The 21,542-nt window shown below is 37.6% G+C and overlaps 1 protein-coding gene and 1 pseudogene across 1 annotated transcript; both read left to right on the top strand.

Annotated features, from left to right (window-relative positions):
* The first annotated feature begins 2,921 nt into the window (after nt 1-2,921).
* On the top strand, nt 2,922-3,989 carry LOC138846990 (olfactory receptor 4A15-like). The gene has a single exon (XM_070064408.1). It carries the CDS (start codon nt 2,953-2,955, stop codon nt 3,904-3,906), a length of 954 nt encoding a protein of 317 aa, XP_069920509.1. The 5' UTR covers nt 2,922-2,952; the 3' UTR covers nt 3,907-3,989.
* A 15,564-nt stretch (nt 3,990-19,553) lies between these two features.
* LOC100353829 (olfactory receptor 4A5-like) lies at nt 19,554-20,568 on the top strand (annotated as a pseudogene).
* The last annotated feature ends 974 nt before the right edge of the window (nt 20,569-21,542 follow it).

Below are 21,542 nucleotides of genomic sequence, written 5' to 3'. Positions count from 1 at the left end.
GCCCAAGCACTGGGGTCATGCTCCACTGCCCTCCCGGGCTACAGCAGAGAGCTGGACTGGAAGAGGAATAACCAGGACCAGAACCTGGCACCCATATGGGATGCTGGCGCCGAAGGTGGAGGATTAACCAAGTGAACGAAGGTGCCAGCCCCCGCTTTATTTAGGTTTTCTAAATTTCATTGTTCATTTTTGTAGATTGTATGTGTGCAGAATCTATTTTTTCTAGATTTTTTTCAATTTATTGGCATATAGCTGTTTGTGGTAATGCCTGATGATTCTTTTTTGTTTCTGTTGTAACCATTGTAACAGCTCCCTTTCATCTCTGATATTATTAATCTGGATTTTATACCTTTTTTGGGTAGTTGGCCCGATTTTGATTGGTGTTATGATTGTGTTTTCTTAAATTAAATTTTATTTATTTATTCTCTAATTTTATGTTTATTTTATCCTAAATATAGGTTTTGTTTGTTCCTGCCTTTGAATATTTTACTTCATGCTTTTCCAATTTCTTGATGTAGGCACTAACTGCTATAATCTTCCTGCTTAAAAGAGCTTTTGCTGTAGCTCATAAATTTTGATACATTGTGTTGTCATCTTCATTCATTTCTTGGAATTTTTAAAATTTTTCTTTGATTTTTTTCTATGATCCACTGTACATTCAGAGGCATGTTGTTCAATCTCGATTGTCTGTATGTTTTTCTAGAGTTTCTTAACTGGTTAATTTCCAGGTTCATTCCCTTGAGGTCAGAAAAGATACATAGTATGATCTCAATTTTTTTTTTGAAAAAATTACTTGCCTTATGGTCTAGCATATGGTTTGTCCTAGAGAAAGCTCCCTCTCCTGTTGAAAAGAATATGTATTTTGTAGCTGTGTGATGAAATTTTCTGTAGATATCAATTACATGTGTTTGGCCCACAGTGTAATTAGCTCTATTGCTTCTTTGTTGATTTTTTGTCTAGTTGATATTTCCAGAGATGAAAGTGGGGTGTTGAATTCTCCCTATATCATTGTATTGGAGTCTATGTCTACTTTTATATGCATTAATATTTGTTTTAAACGCCCAGCCCCTGGTACTGTGTTCACATGCATTTACTGCAGTCACATCTTCCTGTTGAATTGATCCCTTGATCATTATAAAATGCCTTTTTCTCTTTTAACAGGTTTTGTGTTAAAATCTGTTTTCTCTGATGTTAGGATGGCTGCACCTGCTTGTTTTTGCTAGCACATGCTAACTCAGGCTGATCAACACAAAAATTATTTCTCAGCCAAAATGTTATATTATTTAGGATAAACTTGTTTCAATGAAACAATCTGGAAGCCCGTGATTAGGAAAGACCATAAAATTTCTAATAAGGAATAAAAGGCAAGACATGATTTTCTCAATGACTGAGCCTGAGTCAACTAATATTCTGATTGTGAGTATAGAATTCTTTCTAATGTATGAAAATTCTGATTAAAGTCTTTATTTTTAGATTCTAAATTTACCCAGGGTTAGTTATAATCAGTTACAGGCAAATTTGCAAAATAGAAAAAAAAAGTCTACACAGTGCATTTCTGCATTGATTTATGCATTTTGTCCCTAGTAACCTAATTGTGATTCAGTATTGTTTTGTGTGTGTGTGTATGTGTGTGTGTTTGTGTGGATGTGTGTTGTCAAAAACCCATATTGCTTATACTGACTGCCAGCTGGGGATAATTTAGTAGTTTATCTATTCTCAGTAGCTCTCGGATGAGCTTTGAAATTAAATTTAATATAATAAAATTTAGTGAGCATTTAATGAACACTAACTGCAGGCCTGTTTCCTTAATTGCTGTGACTGTGTTGTTTTTAGAGTCTAGGAGCTCATAGTGAAGTGTCCCAGAAAGGCAAATATCTGTACATTAGCCTATAATTTTTGTTGCATATATCAGATATTATTTTATATAACTATGTAAATAAAGATTAGGTTGTTTTCATGGAAGATTCCAAAAAACCAAAAAAGCCTTCAAAAAACAAAATGATGAATGATGCCAAAAAGGCCATTTTGGCAAGCAAGCGATATTTTGAAAAAAAAAAAAAAAAAGCTTTCTATTTTTTTAAATAGGAAAATGTAGTTCATTGAATTTGCTTAGAGCTGTTCATATGAAAAAAACTAAGTAGATAACAGCAACATCATCATCCTCATTTAAAATGTTTATTTTTTAAAAAATTAGTCAACATGTTATTCTTGCAAATTTTTATGGAGTACAGTGCACTCCTTAATATATATTTAATAATACATATTTATAGATATATGCAAATACATTGCATAAACTAATAAACCAGTCACCTAGCCTTTATGTTTTCTTTTTGTTTTGAGCCTAACAAATCCTCTCTTTCAGCTTTTTATGCAGTATATATCACGTGTTATTCCACCGTACTGTGGACCACAAGAAGTATTTTCTATCTGATGGTATTTTGGAATGTGGTTTTCAATCTCTATTTTTCCCTCCCACAAAACCCTTCCAGATCTCTATAAACCACTTCTAATTTCAAAACAATCACTTTTTTCAGACATCCAAATGTAAGAGAGTACTTGTGATATTTGTCATTCTGTGTCTGGCTTATAACACATGAAATAATGATATTCAGTTACATGCTTTTTTGCTGGAAATCCTGACATTAAGAAAGCTACAATCTTGATGAGTATAGATCTTTTCTCAGATCTAGACAACCCACTTAAATCTACCAGCTAGAATATGAAAGTCTCATTATTTTGATAGAAATAAGAAATCTGTGAAAATGCATACAGTACTTAAGGGAGGAGACTCTAAGCCCTAATATCTAATGAGCTGCTCTCTGTGAGGCTCCAGAGTGGAATTGTTACTGAGTAAGGCACTACATTTTTGACATAGAGTTGTGATCCTCTCAGGCTTATTGTTGTTCTCTTTGCAGGCTTTGATACCCGAGCTCATCACCTTCAGAACAATACATGGAAAACAGGAACAATGTGACTGAGTTTATCCTTCTGGGGCTCACGCAGAACCCAGAGGGGCAGAAAGTTCTATTTGTTATGTTTCTACTCATCTATGTTGTGACAGTTATGGGAAATCTTCTCATTGTGGTGACAATTATGTTCAGCCAGTCTCTGGGATCCCCCATGTACCTGTTCCTGGCTAATTTATCCTTTATGGATACTGTCTACTCTACAGTCATTGCTCCCAAAATGATTGTAGACTTGTTCCATGAGAAGAAGACCATTTCCTTCCAGGCATGTATGACCCAAGTTTTTCTAGATCATTTATTTGCAGGTGCTGAAGTCATTCTTTTGGTGGAGATGGCCTATGACAGATATGTGGCTATCTGCAGACCTCTTCACTATCTGACCATCATGAATCGGCGTGTGTGTGTTCTCATGCTGTTGGTGGCCTGGACTGTAGGATTCTTCCACTCATTGGTTCAATTTCTCTTTGTTTATCAGCTTCCTTACTGTGGCCCCAATGTTATTGATAACTTTGCATGTGATATGTATCCCTTGTTGAAACTTGCTTGCACTGATACCTACCTCATTGGACTTTGTATGATAGCTAATGGAGGCGCAATTTGCTCTGTCACCTTCTTCATTCTCTTAGTTTCCTATGGGGTCATATTACACTCCCTTAAATCTCATGGATTGGAAAGGAAACACAAAGCTCTCTACACCTGTGCATCCCACATCACTGTGGTTATTTTATTTTTTGTCCCATGTATCTTTCTCTATGCTAGGCCCAGTTTGAACCTCCCCATTGATAAATACATAACTGTGGTTTTAACTTTCATAACTCCCATGTTGAACCCTTTCATCTATACTCTGAGGAATGCAGAAATGAAAAATGCTATGAGGAAACTTTGGAGTAAAAAAGTAACCACAGTGGGTAGCAGGCTGCATTTCACATACGGAGCATGATATTCAGTCCTCACAGAAACCAGAAAGACTCACTGTCCATGACTACAGCTGTATTAGCATTCCCTCTGGTTACAGAGCCTAATATTCTGAAGCAGCCATATAAATTAATGTTTCTCTAAATGGATATGTTATTTCCTTTAGAACCCAAGAGAACTGCATGGGATCAATATCTTCTATGTGCAATTTTGTGTGAAAAATGTTTGGTGAAAAAAACTTTTGGTTTATTTTCAAAAAGTTCTTTAAGTTTCTTTCTTTATAAAATTTTAATTTATTTTTAATTGGCAAATAATCCTTGTAAATCCTTAAGTGATTTAATGTGATGCTTTGATCCATGTATATTTTATAGTAAATCAATTAAGCTAATTAAGATATTCATAACCAAAGTGATTAACCTTTCTTTCAAAAAGTTTTATATCATTTATTTGAAAGGCAGAGTGAAAGAGAGAGAGAGAGAGGTAGAGGCAGATAGAAAAAGATTTTTCCATCTGCTCGTTCATTTCTCAAAGATTTGGCCAGTTTGAAGTCAGATTCTGGAACTCCATCTCAGTCACATATGTGGGTGGCAAGGACTTAAATACTGGGCCATCTTCCTGCATTTTCCCAAGTGCATTAGCAGGGAGCTGAATTGGAAGGAGAACAGATACAACTCCACCTGATGCTTGATATGGCGTGCTGGTATTGCAAGTTTTGGCTTTGTCTGTTGTGCCATATTAGCCCCAAACTTTTTATCGTCTTTTTATTGGTGAGGATGTGCAAAATCTATTCCTGTTTTGAGGCATGGTGCCCATCTTGCATATGAAATAAATATAACTCAGTAGAAATAGTCCTAGAAATTGATATCTTAAATTTTAAATTTTAAAAGGTAATCTTCTGGTAAATTATATGTTCCATTCTCCATTAAGATTCATTGTCAATTAATGTTGTATGCAGAAGACCAAATCTGTACTAAGTAGATTTGAATAATTTTCACACGCACATACACACACACACACACAAAACTGTTTGAGAACAAGTTTTAAAGTTAACTCTCATAGTACAACTATTTAAGGACAGAGGTACTGCATTGAGAGTTAGTGAACAGTGACTCCTGTTGTTAATTTAACAAACAACATTCTTATGTATGATGTCAGTGATCACCCGAGGCTCTTGACTTGAGCTGCCTAGGATATGGGAAACTTAGAATCCACCAACTTTATCTGTATGTAGACAAGGGCAAAAGGAAAGTGGAAATTCTCTCCTCCCTTTAGAGATAAATACATCTTTCTTTGTTAGCCAATTCTTCCCTTTGGTGTCTCACTCACAGAGATCCTTCATGTAGAACATTTTTTGCCAAGTGTCATGGCTTTTATGCCTGAAATGCTCTCATGGGCTTTTCAGCCAGATCAGGAGGTGTTTAAGGGCTGACTCTATGTTAAGTAAATAGTTCAACAAATAGTATGAAGAAAACACACAGACACACACACACACACGAGGCTGTTTCTTGACAATAGTGAAGACAAGGATAGCTGAACTCATCCAATCTCAAAGTGTGAATTTCACTTCTACACATTTCCTTTTCGGTACTCCAATAGTTCTCACAGACAAGGGAGAAGATATGGTATTTGTCCCTTTGGGGCTGGATTTTTTCACTAAGTATGATGTTTTTCAGATTTATCTATTATGTAGCAAATGACTGGATTTCATTTTTTCTAACACTGTGTAGTATTCCATAATGTACATATCCCATAATTTCTTTATCAACTCAAAAGTTGATCAGACTTCAGGTTGATTCCATGTCTTAGCTAATGTGAAATGAACTACAATAAAAATGGGGGTGCAGACAACTTTTATATTTTGAAAGCTTTTTTTCATTTCATTACCCTTGCGTAAATTCCCAGGAGTGGTAAGGCTGGCTCATATTATAAGTATTTATCCAGATTTCAGAGGTATCTCCATACTATCTTCTATGGTGGTTTTATCAGCTTGCATTTCCACTAGCAGTGCATTAAGGTACCTTTTTCCACACATCCTTGACAGCATCTGTTGTTGGTAGATTTCTGTATGTAAGGCATTCTAACCTGGGTGAGGTGAAACCTCATTGTGGTTTTGATTTGCATTTCCCTAACAGCTGGTGATCCTGAACATTTTTTCATGTGTCTGTTGGTCCTTTGAATTTCCTCTTTTGAAAAATGTCTGTTTAAGTCCTTTGCCAATCTCTTGACTTGGTTATTTCTTTTGTTGTTGTATACTTACTTGATCTCTTTGTAGATTCTCTTTACTAATCCTTTATCACTTGAATTATTTGCAAATATTTTCTCTTGTTCTCTCTATTGCTTCTTCACTTTCCTGAGGGTTTCCTTGCAGTACAGAAACTTCTCAATTTGATGTAATCACATTTGTTAATGTTGGCTTTGACTACCTGTGCCTCTGGGTTCTTTTCCAAGAACTCTTTGCCTTTGCCATTGATTACAGGGTATCTCCAGTGTTCTCTAATAATTTGAAGATATCGGGTCGTAGATTTGGATCTTTAATCAATATTCAGTGGATTCTTGTTTAAGGTGTAAAGTAGAGGTCTTACATCATACTTCTGCATTTAGAAATCCACTTTTCACAGCACCAGTTTTTGAAGAGCCTGTCTTTGTTCCAGGGATTGGTTTTAACTCCTTAGTCAAATATAAGTTGGTTGTAGATGCTTTGACTGATTTCTGGTGTTTCCATTCAGTTCCATTGGTCTATTCATCTGTTTTTGTACCAATATCAGCTTTTTGATTGTGACTGCCTTGCAGTATGAATAGAAATCTGATCTTGGGATGCCTCTGGCCTGGTTTTTGTTGTATAAGATTGTTTTAGCTGAAGATGGCGGAATAGTGAGGGCGCGCACCGATAGTCCGGGAAAATTTAGTTTAATAAAAGGGGAGTTACGGTAGCCGCAGAAAATAGAACCAAACAAAAATTGCAGGGGAAACCCTTCTGAATGGAGCAGGCGTGAATCGGACGACCTACTGGGAGAACAAGGTCGCCCACCACACGGAAGCAAAGTCAGGGGACCCAGCCACAGAAGCCCCAGGGTCTGCGCGACAGTGCTCCAAGGAGAGTGCACGCCACACAGAAAACAGCGGGGAGACTTGAGACGCTCAGGGCTCCGAGTCCACACATCAGCGCTGGAAGGGGAGGTGAGCTCAATAACCCGAGACATTGGTGGGGAAACGGGGGTCAGAATCTAGAGGGGGGCCGGAAAGTGCAGCAAACTCACTACCGGAAAGAAGGAAAAAAAAGCTTTGGGGTTTCTCTTCCCCCTAACCTTGCAAAGGTTACAAGCCTGCAAGACTTGAAGAATTCCCAAGAGACAAAGAGCAGGCCTCCTCTTTGGATTTACATATCAGTGGGGGAGAGTTAAGGAACTGAGTCACTACAATTCAGTAGCCTAGGCAACCCAGTGGGAGTCCAGAGGAGCCAAAGACTGGAAGCTAAATACCATCAATTCTGCACAGCCCTGCCCTGCAGTGTTACTTACCCCCTGAATAAATAAAATAAATAAATAAATAAAAAGAGAGAGATTTACCACGCATAACCTGAGGGTGTCACCTTTGCACACCCTTAACCTGGAAGAACCAGGCAGTGCTCTCAGGCCCCACCCATCTCAAGCCTCCAAGGCTCCTCCAACAGCAGGCAGTCCACTTAACACGGACACAGTATAAAAAAAAAAAAAAAGAAAAAAAAAAGCGCACAGTGACGCAAGAAGAATTAACTATGCCGAGTAACAAACACAGAAATAGAGGGAGCAAGATCAACGATGACACTATGATGCCTCCAAATAAGCAAAACACCCCAAGCCAAGAGTATGAAGATGATGAGATAGAAGAAATGCAAGATACGGATTTCAAAAAATTTATGATAAGAACATTTAGAAGTTTTCAAAAGCAAATCCTTGAACTACAGAAATCCTTAATGGACAAGATTGAAAATCTTTCTCGTGAAAATGAAATTTTAAGGAAGAGTCAAAATGAAACTCAGAAACTAGTAGAACAGGAAAGTGTAATAGTCAAGAGAAATCAAAATGAAATGAAGAGCTCAATAGATCAAATGACAAACACATTAGAAAGCCTTAAAAACAGAATGGGTGAAGCAGAAGAGAGAATATCGGACTTAGAAGATAGAGCACAGGAAAACATACAGTCAAACCAAAGAAAAGAAGAGGAAATTAGAAACCTGAAAAATATTGTTGGGAATCTACAGGATACTATTAAAAAAACCAACATTCGAGTTCTAGGAGTTCCTGAAGGCATGGAGAGAGAGAAAGGATTGGAAGGCCTTTTTAGTGAGATACTAGCAGAGAACTTTCCAGGTTTGGAGAAGGACAGAGATATCCTAGTACAGGAAGCTCATAGAACCCCCAATAAACATGACCAAAAGAGATCCTCACCACGACACGTGGTAATTAAACTTACCACAGTGAAACATAAAGAAAAGATCCTAAAATGTGCAAGAGAGAAACGTCAGATTACTCTCAGAGGATCTCCAATCAGACTCACAGCTGACTTCTCATCAGAAACCCTACAAGCTAGGAGGGAATGGCGAGACATAGCACAGGTGCTAAGAGAGAAAAATTGCCAGCCCAGAATATTATATCCTGCCAAGCTCTCATTTGTGAATGAAGGTGAAATAAAGACCTTTCATAGCAAACAGAAATTGAAAGACTTTGTGGCCACTCGTCCGGCCCTGCAAAAGATACTTAAAGATGTGCTACACTCAGAAACACAGAAACACGGCCATCAATATGAAAGAAAGGAAAGGAAGAACACCTACCAGTAAAAGAGCATGGGAAGCTCAAAGCATATACTAGAAAATATTTCCGGGAAAATGGCAGGGCAAAGTCACTACGTATCAATTGTCACATTGAACATTAATGGTCTGAATTCTTCAGTTAAAAGACACCGTTTAGCTGACTGGCTCACAGAACACAACCCAACTATTTGTTGCCTACAAGAAACACATCTCTCTAACAAAGAGGCATGCAGACTGAAAGTGAAAGGTTGGAAAAAGATATTCCATGCCAACAGAAACCAAAAAAAAGCAGGTGTAGCCATATTAATATCAGACAAAATAAACTTTAATACAAAAACTGTTAAGAGAGACAAAGAGGGACACTATATAATGATTAAGGGTTCAATTCAACAGGAAGATGTAACTATTATAAATGTATATGCACCTAATTACAGGGCACCGGTCTATTTAAAAGATATGTTAAGGGACTTAAAGGGAGATTTAGATTCCAATACAATAGTACTGGGGGACTTCAATACTCCACTCTCAGAAATAGACAGATCATTCGGACAGAAGATCAACAAGGAAACAGCAGATTTAATTGACACTATTGCCCAAATGGATCTAACAGATATCTACAGAACTTTCAACCCTACATCTACAGACTTCACATTCTTCTCAGCAGCGCATGGAACCTTCTCTAGGATTGATCACATACTAGGCCATAAAGCAAGTCTCAGCAAATTTAAAAGAATTAGAATCATACCATGCAGCTTCTCAGACCACAGCGGGATGAAGCTGGAAATTAGCAACTCAGGAAACCCCAGAAAGTATGCAAACACATGGAGACTGAACAACATGCTCCTGAATGAACACTGGGTCATTCAAGAAATCAAAAGAGAAATCAAAAACTTTCTGGAAGTAAATGAAGACAACAACACAACATATCAAAACTTATGGGATACAGCAAAAGCAGTATTGAGAGGCAAATTTATAGCAATAGGTGCCTATATCAAGAAATTGGAAAGGTACCAAATAAATGAGCTTTCAGCGCACCTCAAGGACCTAGAAAAACTGCAGCAAACCAAACCCAAATCTAGTAGGAGAAGAGAAATAATTAAAACCAGAGAAGAAATTAACAGGATTGAATCCAAAAAAACATTACAAAAAATCAGCCAAGCGAGAAGCTGGTTTTTTGAAAAAATAAACAAAATTGACACCCCATTGGCCCAACTAACTAAAAAAAGAAGAGAAAAGACCCAAATCAATAAAATCAGAGAGGAAAAAGGAAACGTAACAACAGACACCACAGAAATAAAAAGAATCATCAGAAATTACTACAAGGACCTGTATGCCAGCAAACAGGAAAACCTATCAGAAATGGATAGATTCCTGGACACATGCAATCTACCAAAATTGAACCATGAAGACATAGAAAACCTAAATAGACCCATAACTGAAACAGAAATTGAAACAGTAATAAAGGCCCTCCCAACAAAGAAAAGCCCAGGACCAGATGGATTCACTGCTGAATTCTACCAGACATTTAAAGAAGAACTAATCCCATTTCTTCTCAAACTATTCAGAACAATCGAAGAAGAGGGAATCCTCCCAAATTCTTTCTATGAAGCCAGCATCACCTTAATCCCTAAGCCAGAGAAAGATGCAGCACTGAAAGAAAATTACAGACCAATATCCCTGATGAACATAGATGCAAAAATCCTCAATAAAATTCTGGCCAACAGAATACAACAACACATCAGGAAAATCATCCACCCAGACCAAGTGGGATTCATCCCTGGTATGCAGGGATGGTTCAACATTCGCAAATCAATCAATGTGATTCACCACATTAACAGACTGCAGAAGAAAAACCATATGATTATCTCAATTGATGCAGAGAAAGCATTTGATAAAATTCAACACCCTTTCATGATGAAAACTCTAAGCAAATTGGGTATAGAAGGAACATTCCTCAATATAATCAAAGCAATTTATAAAAAACCCACAGCCAGCATCCTATTGAATGGGGAAAAGTTGGAAGCATTTCCACTGAAATCTGGCACCAGGCAGGGATGCCCACTCTCACCACTGCTATTCAACATAGTTCTGGAAGTTTTAGCCAGAGCCATCAGACAAGAAAAAGAAATCAAAGGAATACAAATCAAGAAGGAAGAAGTCAAACTATCCCTCTTTGCAGACGATATGATTCTGTACTTAGAGGATCCAAAGAACTCTACTAAGAGACTATTGGAACTCATAGAGGAGTTTGGCAAAGTGGCAGGATATAAAATCAATGCACAAAAATCAACAGCCTTTGTATACACAAGTAATGCCATGACTGAGAAAGAACTGCTAAGATCAATCCCATTCACAATAGCTACAAAAACAATCAAATACCTTGGAATAAACTTAACCAAGGACGTTAAAGATCTCTACGATGAAAATTACAAAACCTTAAAGAAAGAAATAGAAGAGGATACCAAAAAATGGAAAAATCTTCCATGCTCATGGATTGGAAGAATCAACATCATCAAAATGTCCATTCTCCCAAAAGCAATTTATAGATTCAATGCAATCCCAATCAAGATACCAAAGACATTCTTCGCAGATCTAGAAAAAATGATGCTGAAATTCATATGGAGGCACAAGAGACCTCGAATAGCTAAAGCAATCTTGTACAACAAAAACAAAGCCGGAGGCATCACAATACCAGATTTCAGGACATACTACAGGGCAGTTGTAATCAAAACAGCATGGTACTGGTATAGAAACAGATGGATAGACCAATGGAACAGAATTGAAACACCAGAAATCAATCCAAACATCTACAGCCAACTTATATTTGATCAAGGATCTAAAACTAATTCCTGGAGCAAGGACAGTCTATTCAATAAATGGTGCTGGGAAAACTGGATTTCCACGTGCAGAAGCATGAAGCAAGACCCCTACCTTACACCTTACACAAAAATCCACTCAACGTGGATTAAAGACCTAAATCTACGTCCTGACACCATTAAGTTATTAGAGAACATTGGAGAAACCCTTCAAGATATTGGCACAGGCAAAGAATTTCTGGAAAAGACCCGGGAGGCACAGACAGTCAAAGCCAAAATCAACTATTGGGATTGCATCAAATTGAGAAGTTTCTGTACTGCAAAAGAAACAGTCAGGAGAGTGAAGAGACAACCAACAGAATGGGAAAAAATATTTGCAAACTATGCAACAGATAAAGGGTTAATAACCAGAATCTACAAAGAGATCAAGAAACTCCACAAAAACAAAACCAACAACCCACTTAAGAGATGGGCCAAGGACTTCAATAGACATTTTTCAAAAGAGGAAATCCAAATGGCCAACAGGCACATGAAAAAATGTTCAAGGTCACTAGCAATCAGGGAAATGCAAATCAAAAGCACAATGAGGTTTCACCTCACCCCGGTTAGAATGGCTCACATACAGAAATCTACCAACAACAGATGCTGGCGAGGATGTGGGGAAAAAGGGACACTAACCCACTGTTGGTGGGAATGCAAACTGGTCAAGCCACTATGGAAATCAGTCTGGAGATTCCTCAGAAACCTGAATATAACCCTACCGTTCGACCCAGCCATCCCACTCCTTGGAATTTACCCAAAGGAGTTTAAATTGATAAAGAAAAAAGTGGTCTGCACCCTAATGTTTATTGCAGCACAATTCACAATACCCAAGACCTGGAACCAACCTAAATGCCCATCAATGGTAGACTGGATAAAGAAATTATGGGATATGTATTCTTTAGAATACTATACCGCAGTAAGAAACAACGAAATCCAGTCGTTTGCAACAAAATGGAGGAATCTGGAACACATCATGCTGAGTGAAGTAAGCCAGTCCCAAAGGGACAAATACCATATGTTCTCCCTGATCGGTGACAACTGACTGAACACCAAAAAGGAAACCTCCTGAAGTGAAATGGACACTATGAGAAATGGTGACTTGATCAGCATAGCCCTGACTGCTAATGGACAACTTAATACATTATCCCTCATAGTATTTTTTTTTTTTGTCTGTTCTACTTAATATGACTGGTTTAATTCTGTAATTATCACACAGTTATTCTTAAGTGTTGAAAATTAACTGAAATGTGATCCCTGTTAAACATAAAAGTGGGAATAAGAGAGGGAAGAGATGTATAATTTGGGGCATGCTCGGGCTGACTTGCCCCAATTGGTAGAGTTGGAAACATACTAGGGGATTCCAATTCAATCCCATCAAGGTGGCATGTGCCAATGCCATCTCACTATTCCAAGTGATCAATTTCAGTTCACAATTGATCATAATGAAAGGACTAAGAGTCAAAGGGAGCACATAAACAAGTCTAGTATCTGCTAACACTAACCGATAGAATAAATAAAGGGGAGAGTGATCCAACATGGGAAGTGAGATACTCAGCAGACTCATAGAATGGCAGATGTCCTAAATAGCACTCTGGCCTCAGAATCAGCCCTAAAGGCACTCGGATCTGGCTGAAAAGCCCATGAGAGTATTTCAGGCATGGAAAGCCAAGACACTCTGGCAAAAAGATCTCTGTGAGTGAGATCCCAGTGGAAAGAACAGGTCTTCAAAGAGGGAGGTGCCTTTCTCTGAAGGGAGGAGAGAACCTCCACTTTGACTATGACCTTGTCTAAACAAGATAAGAGTCGGAGAACTCAAGGGGCTTCCATAGCCTTGGAAACTCATGACTGGTGCATAGGGAGATTACTGATGCCATAAACAGGAGTGTCAATTTGTAAAGTCAACAACAGGAGTCACTGTGCACTTACTCCTCATGTAGGATCTCTGTCCTTAATGTGCTGTACACTGAGGCTTAATGCTATAATGAGTACTCAAACAGTATATTTCACTTTGTGTTTCTATGGGGGTGCAAACTGTTGAAATCTTTACTTAATGTACACTAAACTGATCTTCTGTTAAAAAAAAAAAAAAAAAAGAAACTATCAATTCCCAACTTGACTCTCACTGGGATTAAACATGACAATAGGTCTGATCTGATTTCATCATCATTTAAAAAAAAATCATCTATTATTTTTCACTTTATGTTTCTGTGTGGGAACAAACTGTTGAAATCCTTACTTAAGGTATACTAAGCTGATCTTCTGTATACTAAGATAATCGAAAATGAATCTTGATGTGAATGGAAGGGGAGAGGGAGTGGGAAAGGGGAGGGTGGTGGGTGGGAGGGACGGTATGGGGGGGAAAGCCATTGTAACCCATGAGACGTACTTTGGAAATTTATATTCATTAAATAAAAGATAAAAAAAAAAAAAGATTGTTTTAGCTATTTGAGGTCTCCTGAGTTTCTGCTTCATATATTTTTAGATCTGAGAAGAATGTCTGGTATTTTTTGATATCATTTTGAACCTGTAAATTATTTGAGAAGAATGAACATTTTGATAATATTGGTTCTTCCAACCCAAGAACATGGCATATTTTTCATTTTTTTTGTATTTTCTTCTATATATTTCTTTAAAATTTTGTAATTCTTCTCATAGAGATTGTTGAAATCCTTGGTTAAATTTATTCTGAAGTATTTGAGACTTTTTGTAGTTATTGTGATTGGGATGATCTTAGAAGCTCATTCTCAGACATGGCATTGTCTGTTTATACAGAGACTGTTGACTTTTGTGTGTTGACTTTATATCCTGCTACTTTTACCAAATTTTCCTATGAGTTCCAATAGCCTCTTGGGGGAGTCTTTTGGATCCCTTGTATTTAGAATCATGTCATCTGCAAATCAGGATAGTGCGACTTCCTCCATCCCCATTTCAATCCCTTGATTTCTTTTTCTTGCCTGATGTTTCTTGCTAAAACTTCCAAGACAATGGAGAGGATGGGCATCCTTGTCTGCTACCAGTTCTCAGTGAGAATTCTTCCAAGTTTTTCCCATTCACTAGGATGCTGGCCGTGGGTTTGTCATAAATTGCCTTGATTATGTTGAGGACTGTTCCTTCGGTTCTCCAATTTGCTTAGAGTTTTCATCATGAATGGTATTGTATTTTATCAAAAGCTTTCTCTGCATCTACTGAGATAATCATATGGTTATTTTTCTTAAGTTTGTTAATGCACTGTTTCACATTGATTGATTTGTAGATGTTGAACCATCCTTATATACAAGGGATAATTCCCATTTGGTCTGGGTGGATAATGTTTCTGATGTGTTGTTGGATTCTATTGTCCAGGATTTTATTGAGGATTTTTATGGCTATGTGCATTAGGGAAATTGGTCTGTAATTCTCTTTCTCTGCTGCATCTTTTTCAGGTTTAGGAATTAACGTGATGCTGGCTTTGCAGAAACAATTTAGGAGGATTCCCTCTCTTTCGATTGTTCTGAATAGCTTGAGAAGAATTGGAATTAGCTCTTCTTTACATGTCTGGTAGAATTCAGCAGTGAATCCATCCTGTCCTGGGCTTTTCTTTTTTGGGGGGACCTTTATTACTGATTCAATTTCTGTCTTGGTTATGGGTCTGTTTAGGTTTTCTATGTCTCCAGGGTTCAATTGAGGTAGGTTGTATGTGTCCAAGAATCTATCCATTTCTACTAGATTTCCCAGTTTGTTGGCATACAACTCTTTGTAGTAATTTCTGATGACTCTTTTTATTTCTGTGGTGTCTGTTGTTACATTCCCTATTTCTTCTCTAATTTTATTGATTTTGGCCTTCTCTCTCCTTTTTATGATTTGTTGTGCCAACTTTGTGTCATTTTTGTTTATTTTTTCAAATAACCATCTCTTCATTTTGTTGATCTTTTGTATTTTTTTTTTGGATTCAATTTTGTTGATTTCTAATTTTATTTTTTGTGGGTTTCTTTTATTTATATGACAGGTAGAGTTATAGACAGAGTGAGACAGACAGAGAGAAAGGTCTTCCTTCAATTGGTTCACCCCCGAAACGGCTGCTACGGCCGGCACTGCTCCGATCTGAAGCCAGGAGCCAGGTGCTTCTTCCTGGTCTCCCATGTGGGTGAAGAGCCCAAGCACTTGGGCCATCCTCCACTGCCTTCCTTGGCCACAGCAGAGAGCTGGACTGGAAATGAACAACCGGGACTAGACATGGTGCCCATATGCGATGGATGCCGGCGCCGCAGGTGGGGGATTAACCAAGTAAGCCAAGTCACTAGTCCCTCTAATTTTAATTATTTCTTTTCTTCCACTAGTTTTGGTTTTGGTTTGCTGTAGTTTTTCTGGATCCTTGATATGCATCGATAGCTCATTCATTTGGTGCCTTTTCAAATTCATGATGTGGCCACCTATTGCTCTTAACTTTCCTCTTAACACTGCCTTTGCTGTATCCCACAAATTTTGATATTTTGTGTTGTTATCTCCATCTGCTTCCAGAAAATTTTTGATTTCTTCTATGACCAGCTGTTCATTCAGGAGCATGTTGTTCAGTCTCCACGTGTTTGCATATGCTCTAGAGATTCCTGAGTTGCTGATTTCCAGCTTCATTGCATTGTAGTCTGTAAAGATTCATGGTATGATTTCAATTTTTTTGACTTTGCTGAGACTTGCTTTATGGCCTAATACGTGGTCAATCCTAGGGAATGTTCCATGCACTGCTGAGAGGAAATCCCAATGATTTTGAAATCTGTTCTCTGTTCACTTTAAGAGTGCTATTTTGCTGCTGCTGAATGCAATATACCTTCCTGTCAATAGATGGAGTTTCTGAGTGATGTGCATATTAAAATACATTTATGAATGCTTTTAAGTGCATGTTCTTGTAATCACTGTGCCCAAAATTTTCTAGATTATTACTGATTTGTCCATTTCTCTTGTTAGTTAAAACCTATTTTAGAAGAACCTGATAAGGTTAGGTTTGATTACATATAAATTTATGTAACATCTTACTGCTATTGAAGTCTTGGCATTACAAAAAATTTATCTCTGTAAACATTTCTTGAGGTTTCCTTTTTGCTACCTGATATTAGTATATAAAGTGTATTTGTTTGGCCAGTGTTTATGAAGATTTTCCAAGAATGTTTTATGTTTTTCTGTTGTCAACTAAGATATTTATTTCCTAAGGCTTTTCCCATTAAGGTCTGCTTTTGAAAAAGCAAAACGTTACTCAGTATTTTTAAAAAATATTTTGCATGTGGATTTAAATTTACCACATTCCTCTTTGTTTTCTGCTTATTAATGTGTATAGTTGTAATTCAGGTTGATTGACACACAAAATTCCCCTTTACATTAGCCCTCATTGCTCCCAGCATATAATTTTTCCATTACAGAGCTTGCCCCTTCTTCCTGAAGATCATTCTTTAGATTTCTGTCTGGTGGAATTTGATGGGTCACACAATTTTCCAGGTTTTTCCATTTTGTAAGAAAAATATCTGCATTTTGCCCTCATTTCTTAAATTTTACAGTTGATATTTAATTGTGTGTTGATATTCATTCTCATTTAGTACTGTGGAGGTTTTATTCCCTTATGCTGTGGGTCATTACTACTTTCAGAAATGGATTTTTAGCCTTTTTATTTTCCTAAATGCAATATGTTCATAACACTTCCTTTTAGTTTTATTATTCTGCTTCATACTGTTTATCATTTATAAAATTTACGTATTTTAAAATGCATTGTTAATGAAGCTTTTAACATTCCATTAATTTAGATCTTAATGGTTTTCAACTGTTTCAGAAACGTTTCACCCATTTATTTGGATTGAAATTAAAGGATATGTTAATAGAAGGAAGATCATTATGTTTCTATCCAACACAGATCCAGGCCTTATCAAAAGATTCCACTCCACGGGTAACTACACAACTATGATTATTTCTCTTTTCAAGTTGGAAAAGCAGTGTCTGTAACTTCTTCCATTCCAAGGCTCTCTGCCTGTGAGTCTCAGGGATTCGTGGGCAGAGTGACATTGTTCTTTGTGTGGGGTCTGTGTGGGTTTGGGAAACGTCCTCCTTCCTTCTGACTTAAATATTATCTGGCTTTCCTAGATATTTCATAATGTGAAACTCATAAGTTACTGCTCATTTTACTTGACAAATGTTCTTTTCACATGATGGATTTCTCATGTTTCTTGCCATTCAGCAGTTGTTTCTTGGGATGACTCAATCCTTTGTTGTCTAGGGATTGTTCTAGGGAAGAAAATGGTTCAGGAGAGATTACTTCATTTGAATCTGTTCCAAATATTCTAACAAACTAAGAGTTAATGACCTGACACAGTCTCTTTCATTTAAAATAGTAATGATGTAAAGACTGTGTCTGAACATAAAAAAGGAAACATTGTTTTCCTAGTAGAATGGCCCAGGAGATTTTGACAACTCCAATTTCTGCCCAAGTTGGAGTGTATCTTCAGTTGGAATCTAGTATTTAGTAGGCTACTATGTTTTTATAACTATTATTGCTAATAGACTCTTGTGGAAAAGTCTCAATTTCCTATGATGAGATTGGGAAGAACCAGGCAAATGTTTTTCATGAGAGAAGAGGTGGCCTTAGACATCCTCTCCTTGACTTACTGTAGACTGATGAGATATCCTTCTACTTGTCAAAAAGCTCTAGTTTTGGATGTTCCATGGAACTAAATCCCAGCCTTTGTTTTGTTAGGCACAAATCTTAGTAGGTTGGCATGAGAATGTCATCATACATTTTCAAAACCTTTTTTGTTAGTTCTCTAAAATTCCCTGAGAAGACAGATTCATACAGCTAATTTTAATGTTTTTAAATTTTGTAGAATAAAGGTTGACATTATATGGAAATATCTTTGTATTTTAGACATCCACTTTAGATACCTCTGCACTTATCTGAGAGCCTGAGATAATGAAAAGCTTATTCAAAAACAGGAAATCTGTATCCACTTTGTAATCTTTCTAAATCCTCTGCTTCGCCCACATATTATCTTGTGTTGTATGATCACACACAGATACACGAGACATCTACGGTAACCCCCAGTGAAAGAACCATTTATTTATGGGGCCAAGGATAAAAACTGAGATATGAGTTTGTAAAAGGATTGACAAAGAATACTATTTAAAATTCCTGTAATGTATTGAAACATAATTGATGTATCAAAAGCCATTTAATTTCATTGAAAGCTTGTGACTAGAAAATTGAGCTGGTAATACAGAGAAATTATCCACAACTCACCCAGCATATATTCTTTTAACAGACTTATTATTTATTCAAAAATCAGAGACACAGAGGGAGAGAGCTTCCATAGTTTGGTTCAATCCCCTAAATGACCGTAACTGTAAGGGCTGTGTCAGACCAAAACCAGGAGTCAAGAACTCCATCCTGGTCTCCCAATGATTGGTGGGGCTTGCCAATTACTTGGGTTATCTGCTTCTCATGAGCATTATCCAGCAAGCTGGATCAGAAGCAGAGCAACTGGGCCTGGAACCAGTAGTCCAACATGGGATTCTGGCATCACAAGCAATGGTTTCTCTTGATGCATCACAATGTGGGCCCTGTCATATTTGATTTAAGTATTACATGTGATATGTATTTATTTCACCAAGTGAAACATTACAGATGATTCAGGTATAGTAAATTTGTGGATGTATAACAATAGTTCCTGTGTTATCACATTTTACATTATATGTAATACAGAAGTAAAATTGCCTTTAGAAATATTCAGGGCAGCGTATTTAAAGTTACATATCATACCAGGTACATTAGAATGCAGAGACCAATGTCTATTATGTTCTAGAAAGCAGACCTAGGCTTTTATGTATGAATATTAAAATCATCCCTGAACACATGTGAGTTCATAAATATAACGAAACACATACATAGGAAGGTACCTCATCTACTGTCCCTTAGAGATATCTATTAGCATTGTAATTGTAAAGTAGCATAGAGTATATCTTGGTATTATTATTATGAAGACCTGCTCCACAGCCTAATGTCCTCGCAGTCCTGCCCACAATATTATTACAGGTCCTATTCTTCTGAGTGCCTATTTGGTATCAGGCATTTATGGAAGAATCAATGGAACATGGTAACAATGTCACAGAATTAATCCTTCGGGGCTTCACTCAGGATCCCGCGAGACAAAAGGCACTGTTTGTCCTGTTTTTATTCATCTACGTGGTGACGATGGTGGGCAACCTGCTCATTGTGATGACCGTTGTTTCCAGCCCTTCTCTGGGCTCCCCAATGTACTTCTTCCTGGCTTATCTGTCACTCATGGATGCTGTCTATTCCACTGCCATTTCACCCAAGTTGATCATAGACCTACTCTGTGATAAGAAGACGATATCCTTCCCGGCTTGCATGGGCCAGCTCTTTATAGAACACTTAATTTGGTGGTGCTGAGGTCTTCCTGCTGGTGGTGATGGCCCATGACCGCTATGTGGCCATCTGTAAGCCACTGTACTATCTGACCATCATGAACAGACGATGTTGCATCCTTCTATTGGTGGTGGCCTGGGTTGGAGGGTTTACACATTCTGTGATTCAACTTGTGTTTGTGTACAGTCTCCCCTTCTGTGGCCCCAATGTCATTGACCACTTCATTTGTGACATGTACCCATTATTGGAACTTGCGTGCACTGACAACTACTTCATAGGCCTCACTGTGGCTGCCAATGGTGGAGCCATCTGTATGATTATCTTTAGTCTTCTCCTAATATCCTACGGCATCATCCTGAACTCTCTTAAAACTCACAGCCAGGAAGGAAGGCGCAAGGCCCTGTCCACTTGCAGCTCCCACATCACAGTGGTTGTCCTGTTTTTTGTTCCCTGTATTTTCATTTATGTCAGACCTGTTTCCAATTTTCCCATTGATAAATCATAAGTATGGTTTTCACCATTGTGACTCCCATGTTGAATCCTTTAATATATACCTTGAGAAATTTGGAAATGAAAAATGCTATGGCTAATCTCTGGTGTAAAATGTTAACTATTGGTAAAATAAGAACATGTCTCCTGCACTGAACACAGTTGCTCTTAAATCTAGAGCAACTTGGACTATTGAGATGGCATTGGTACATGCCACCTTGATGGGATTGAATTGGAATCCCCTGGTATGTTTCTAACTTTACTGTTTGGGGTAAGTCAGCTTCATCATGTCCCAAATTGTACATCTCTTTCCTCTCTTATTCCCACTCTTAAAATTAACAGGGATCACTTTTCAGTTAAGTTTCAACTCTTTAGAATAACTGTGTATTGATTATAGAGTTCAACCAATAGTATTAAGTAGAACAAACAAAAAAAAAACACTAGGAGGGATAAAGTATTAAGTTGTTCATCAATAGTCAGGGCAAGGGCTGATCAAGTCATCGATTCTCATAGTGTCCATTTCACATCAATAGGTTTCCTTTTTGGTGCTCGGTGAGTTGTCACCAATCAGGGAGAACATATGATATTTGTCCCTTTGGGACTGGCTTAATTCACTCAGCATAATGTTTTCCAGATTCCTCCATCTTGTTGCAAATGACCAGATTTCATTTTTTTTTTTACAGCTGTATAGTATTCTGTAGATTACATATCCCATAATTTCTTTATCCATTCTATTGCTAATGGGCATTTAGGTTGTTTCCAGGTCTTAGGTATTGTGAAGTGAGCTGCAATAAACATTAAGGTGCAGACCGCTTTTTTGTTTGCCAGTTTAATTTCCTTTGGGTAAATTCCCAGGAGTGGTATGGCTGGGTTGTGTGGTAGGGCTATATTCAGGTTTCTGAGGAATCTCCAGATTGACTTCCATAGTGGCTTAACCAGTTTGCATTGCTACCAAGAGTGGGTTAGTGTCCCTTTACCCCCATATCCTCGCCAGCATCTGTTGTTGTTAGATTTCTGCATGTGAGCCATTCTAACCGGGGTGAGGTGAAACCTCATTGTGGTTTTGATTTGCATTTCCCTGATTGCTAGTCATCTTGAGCATTTTTTCATGTGCCTGTTGGCCATTTGGA

The sequence above is a fragment of the Oryctolagus cuniculus genome, chromosome 1 (genome assembly GCF_964237555.1).
Source record: "Oryctolagus cuniculus chromosome 1, mOryCun1.1, whole genome shotgun sequence".
Lineage (NCBI taxonomy): Eukaryota > Metazoa > Chordata > Mammalia > Lagomorpha > Leporidae > Oryctolagus > Oryctolagus cuniculus.
Note: the sequence above shows the minus strand (reverse complement) of the source record. Positions and strands in the feature narration are given on the sequence as shown.

What these genes read in the sequence shown, in the direction of transcription:
- LOC138846990 (XM_070064408.1), top strand. Translation starts at nt 2,953, where the DNA reads ATGGAAAACAGGAACAATGTGACTGAGTTTATCCTTCTGGGGCTCACG.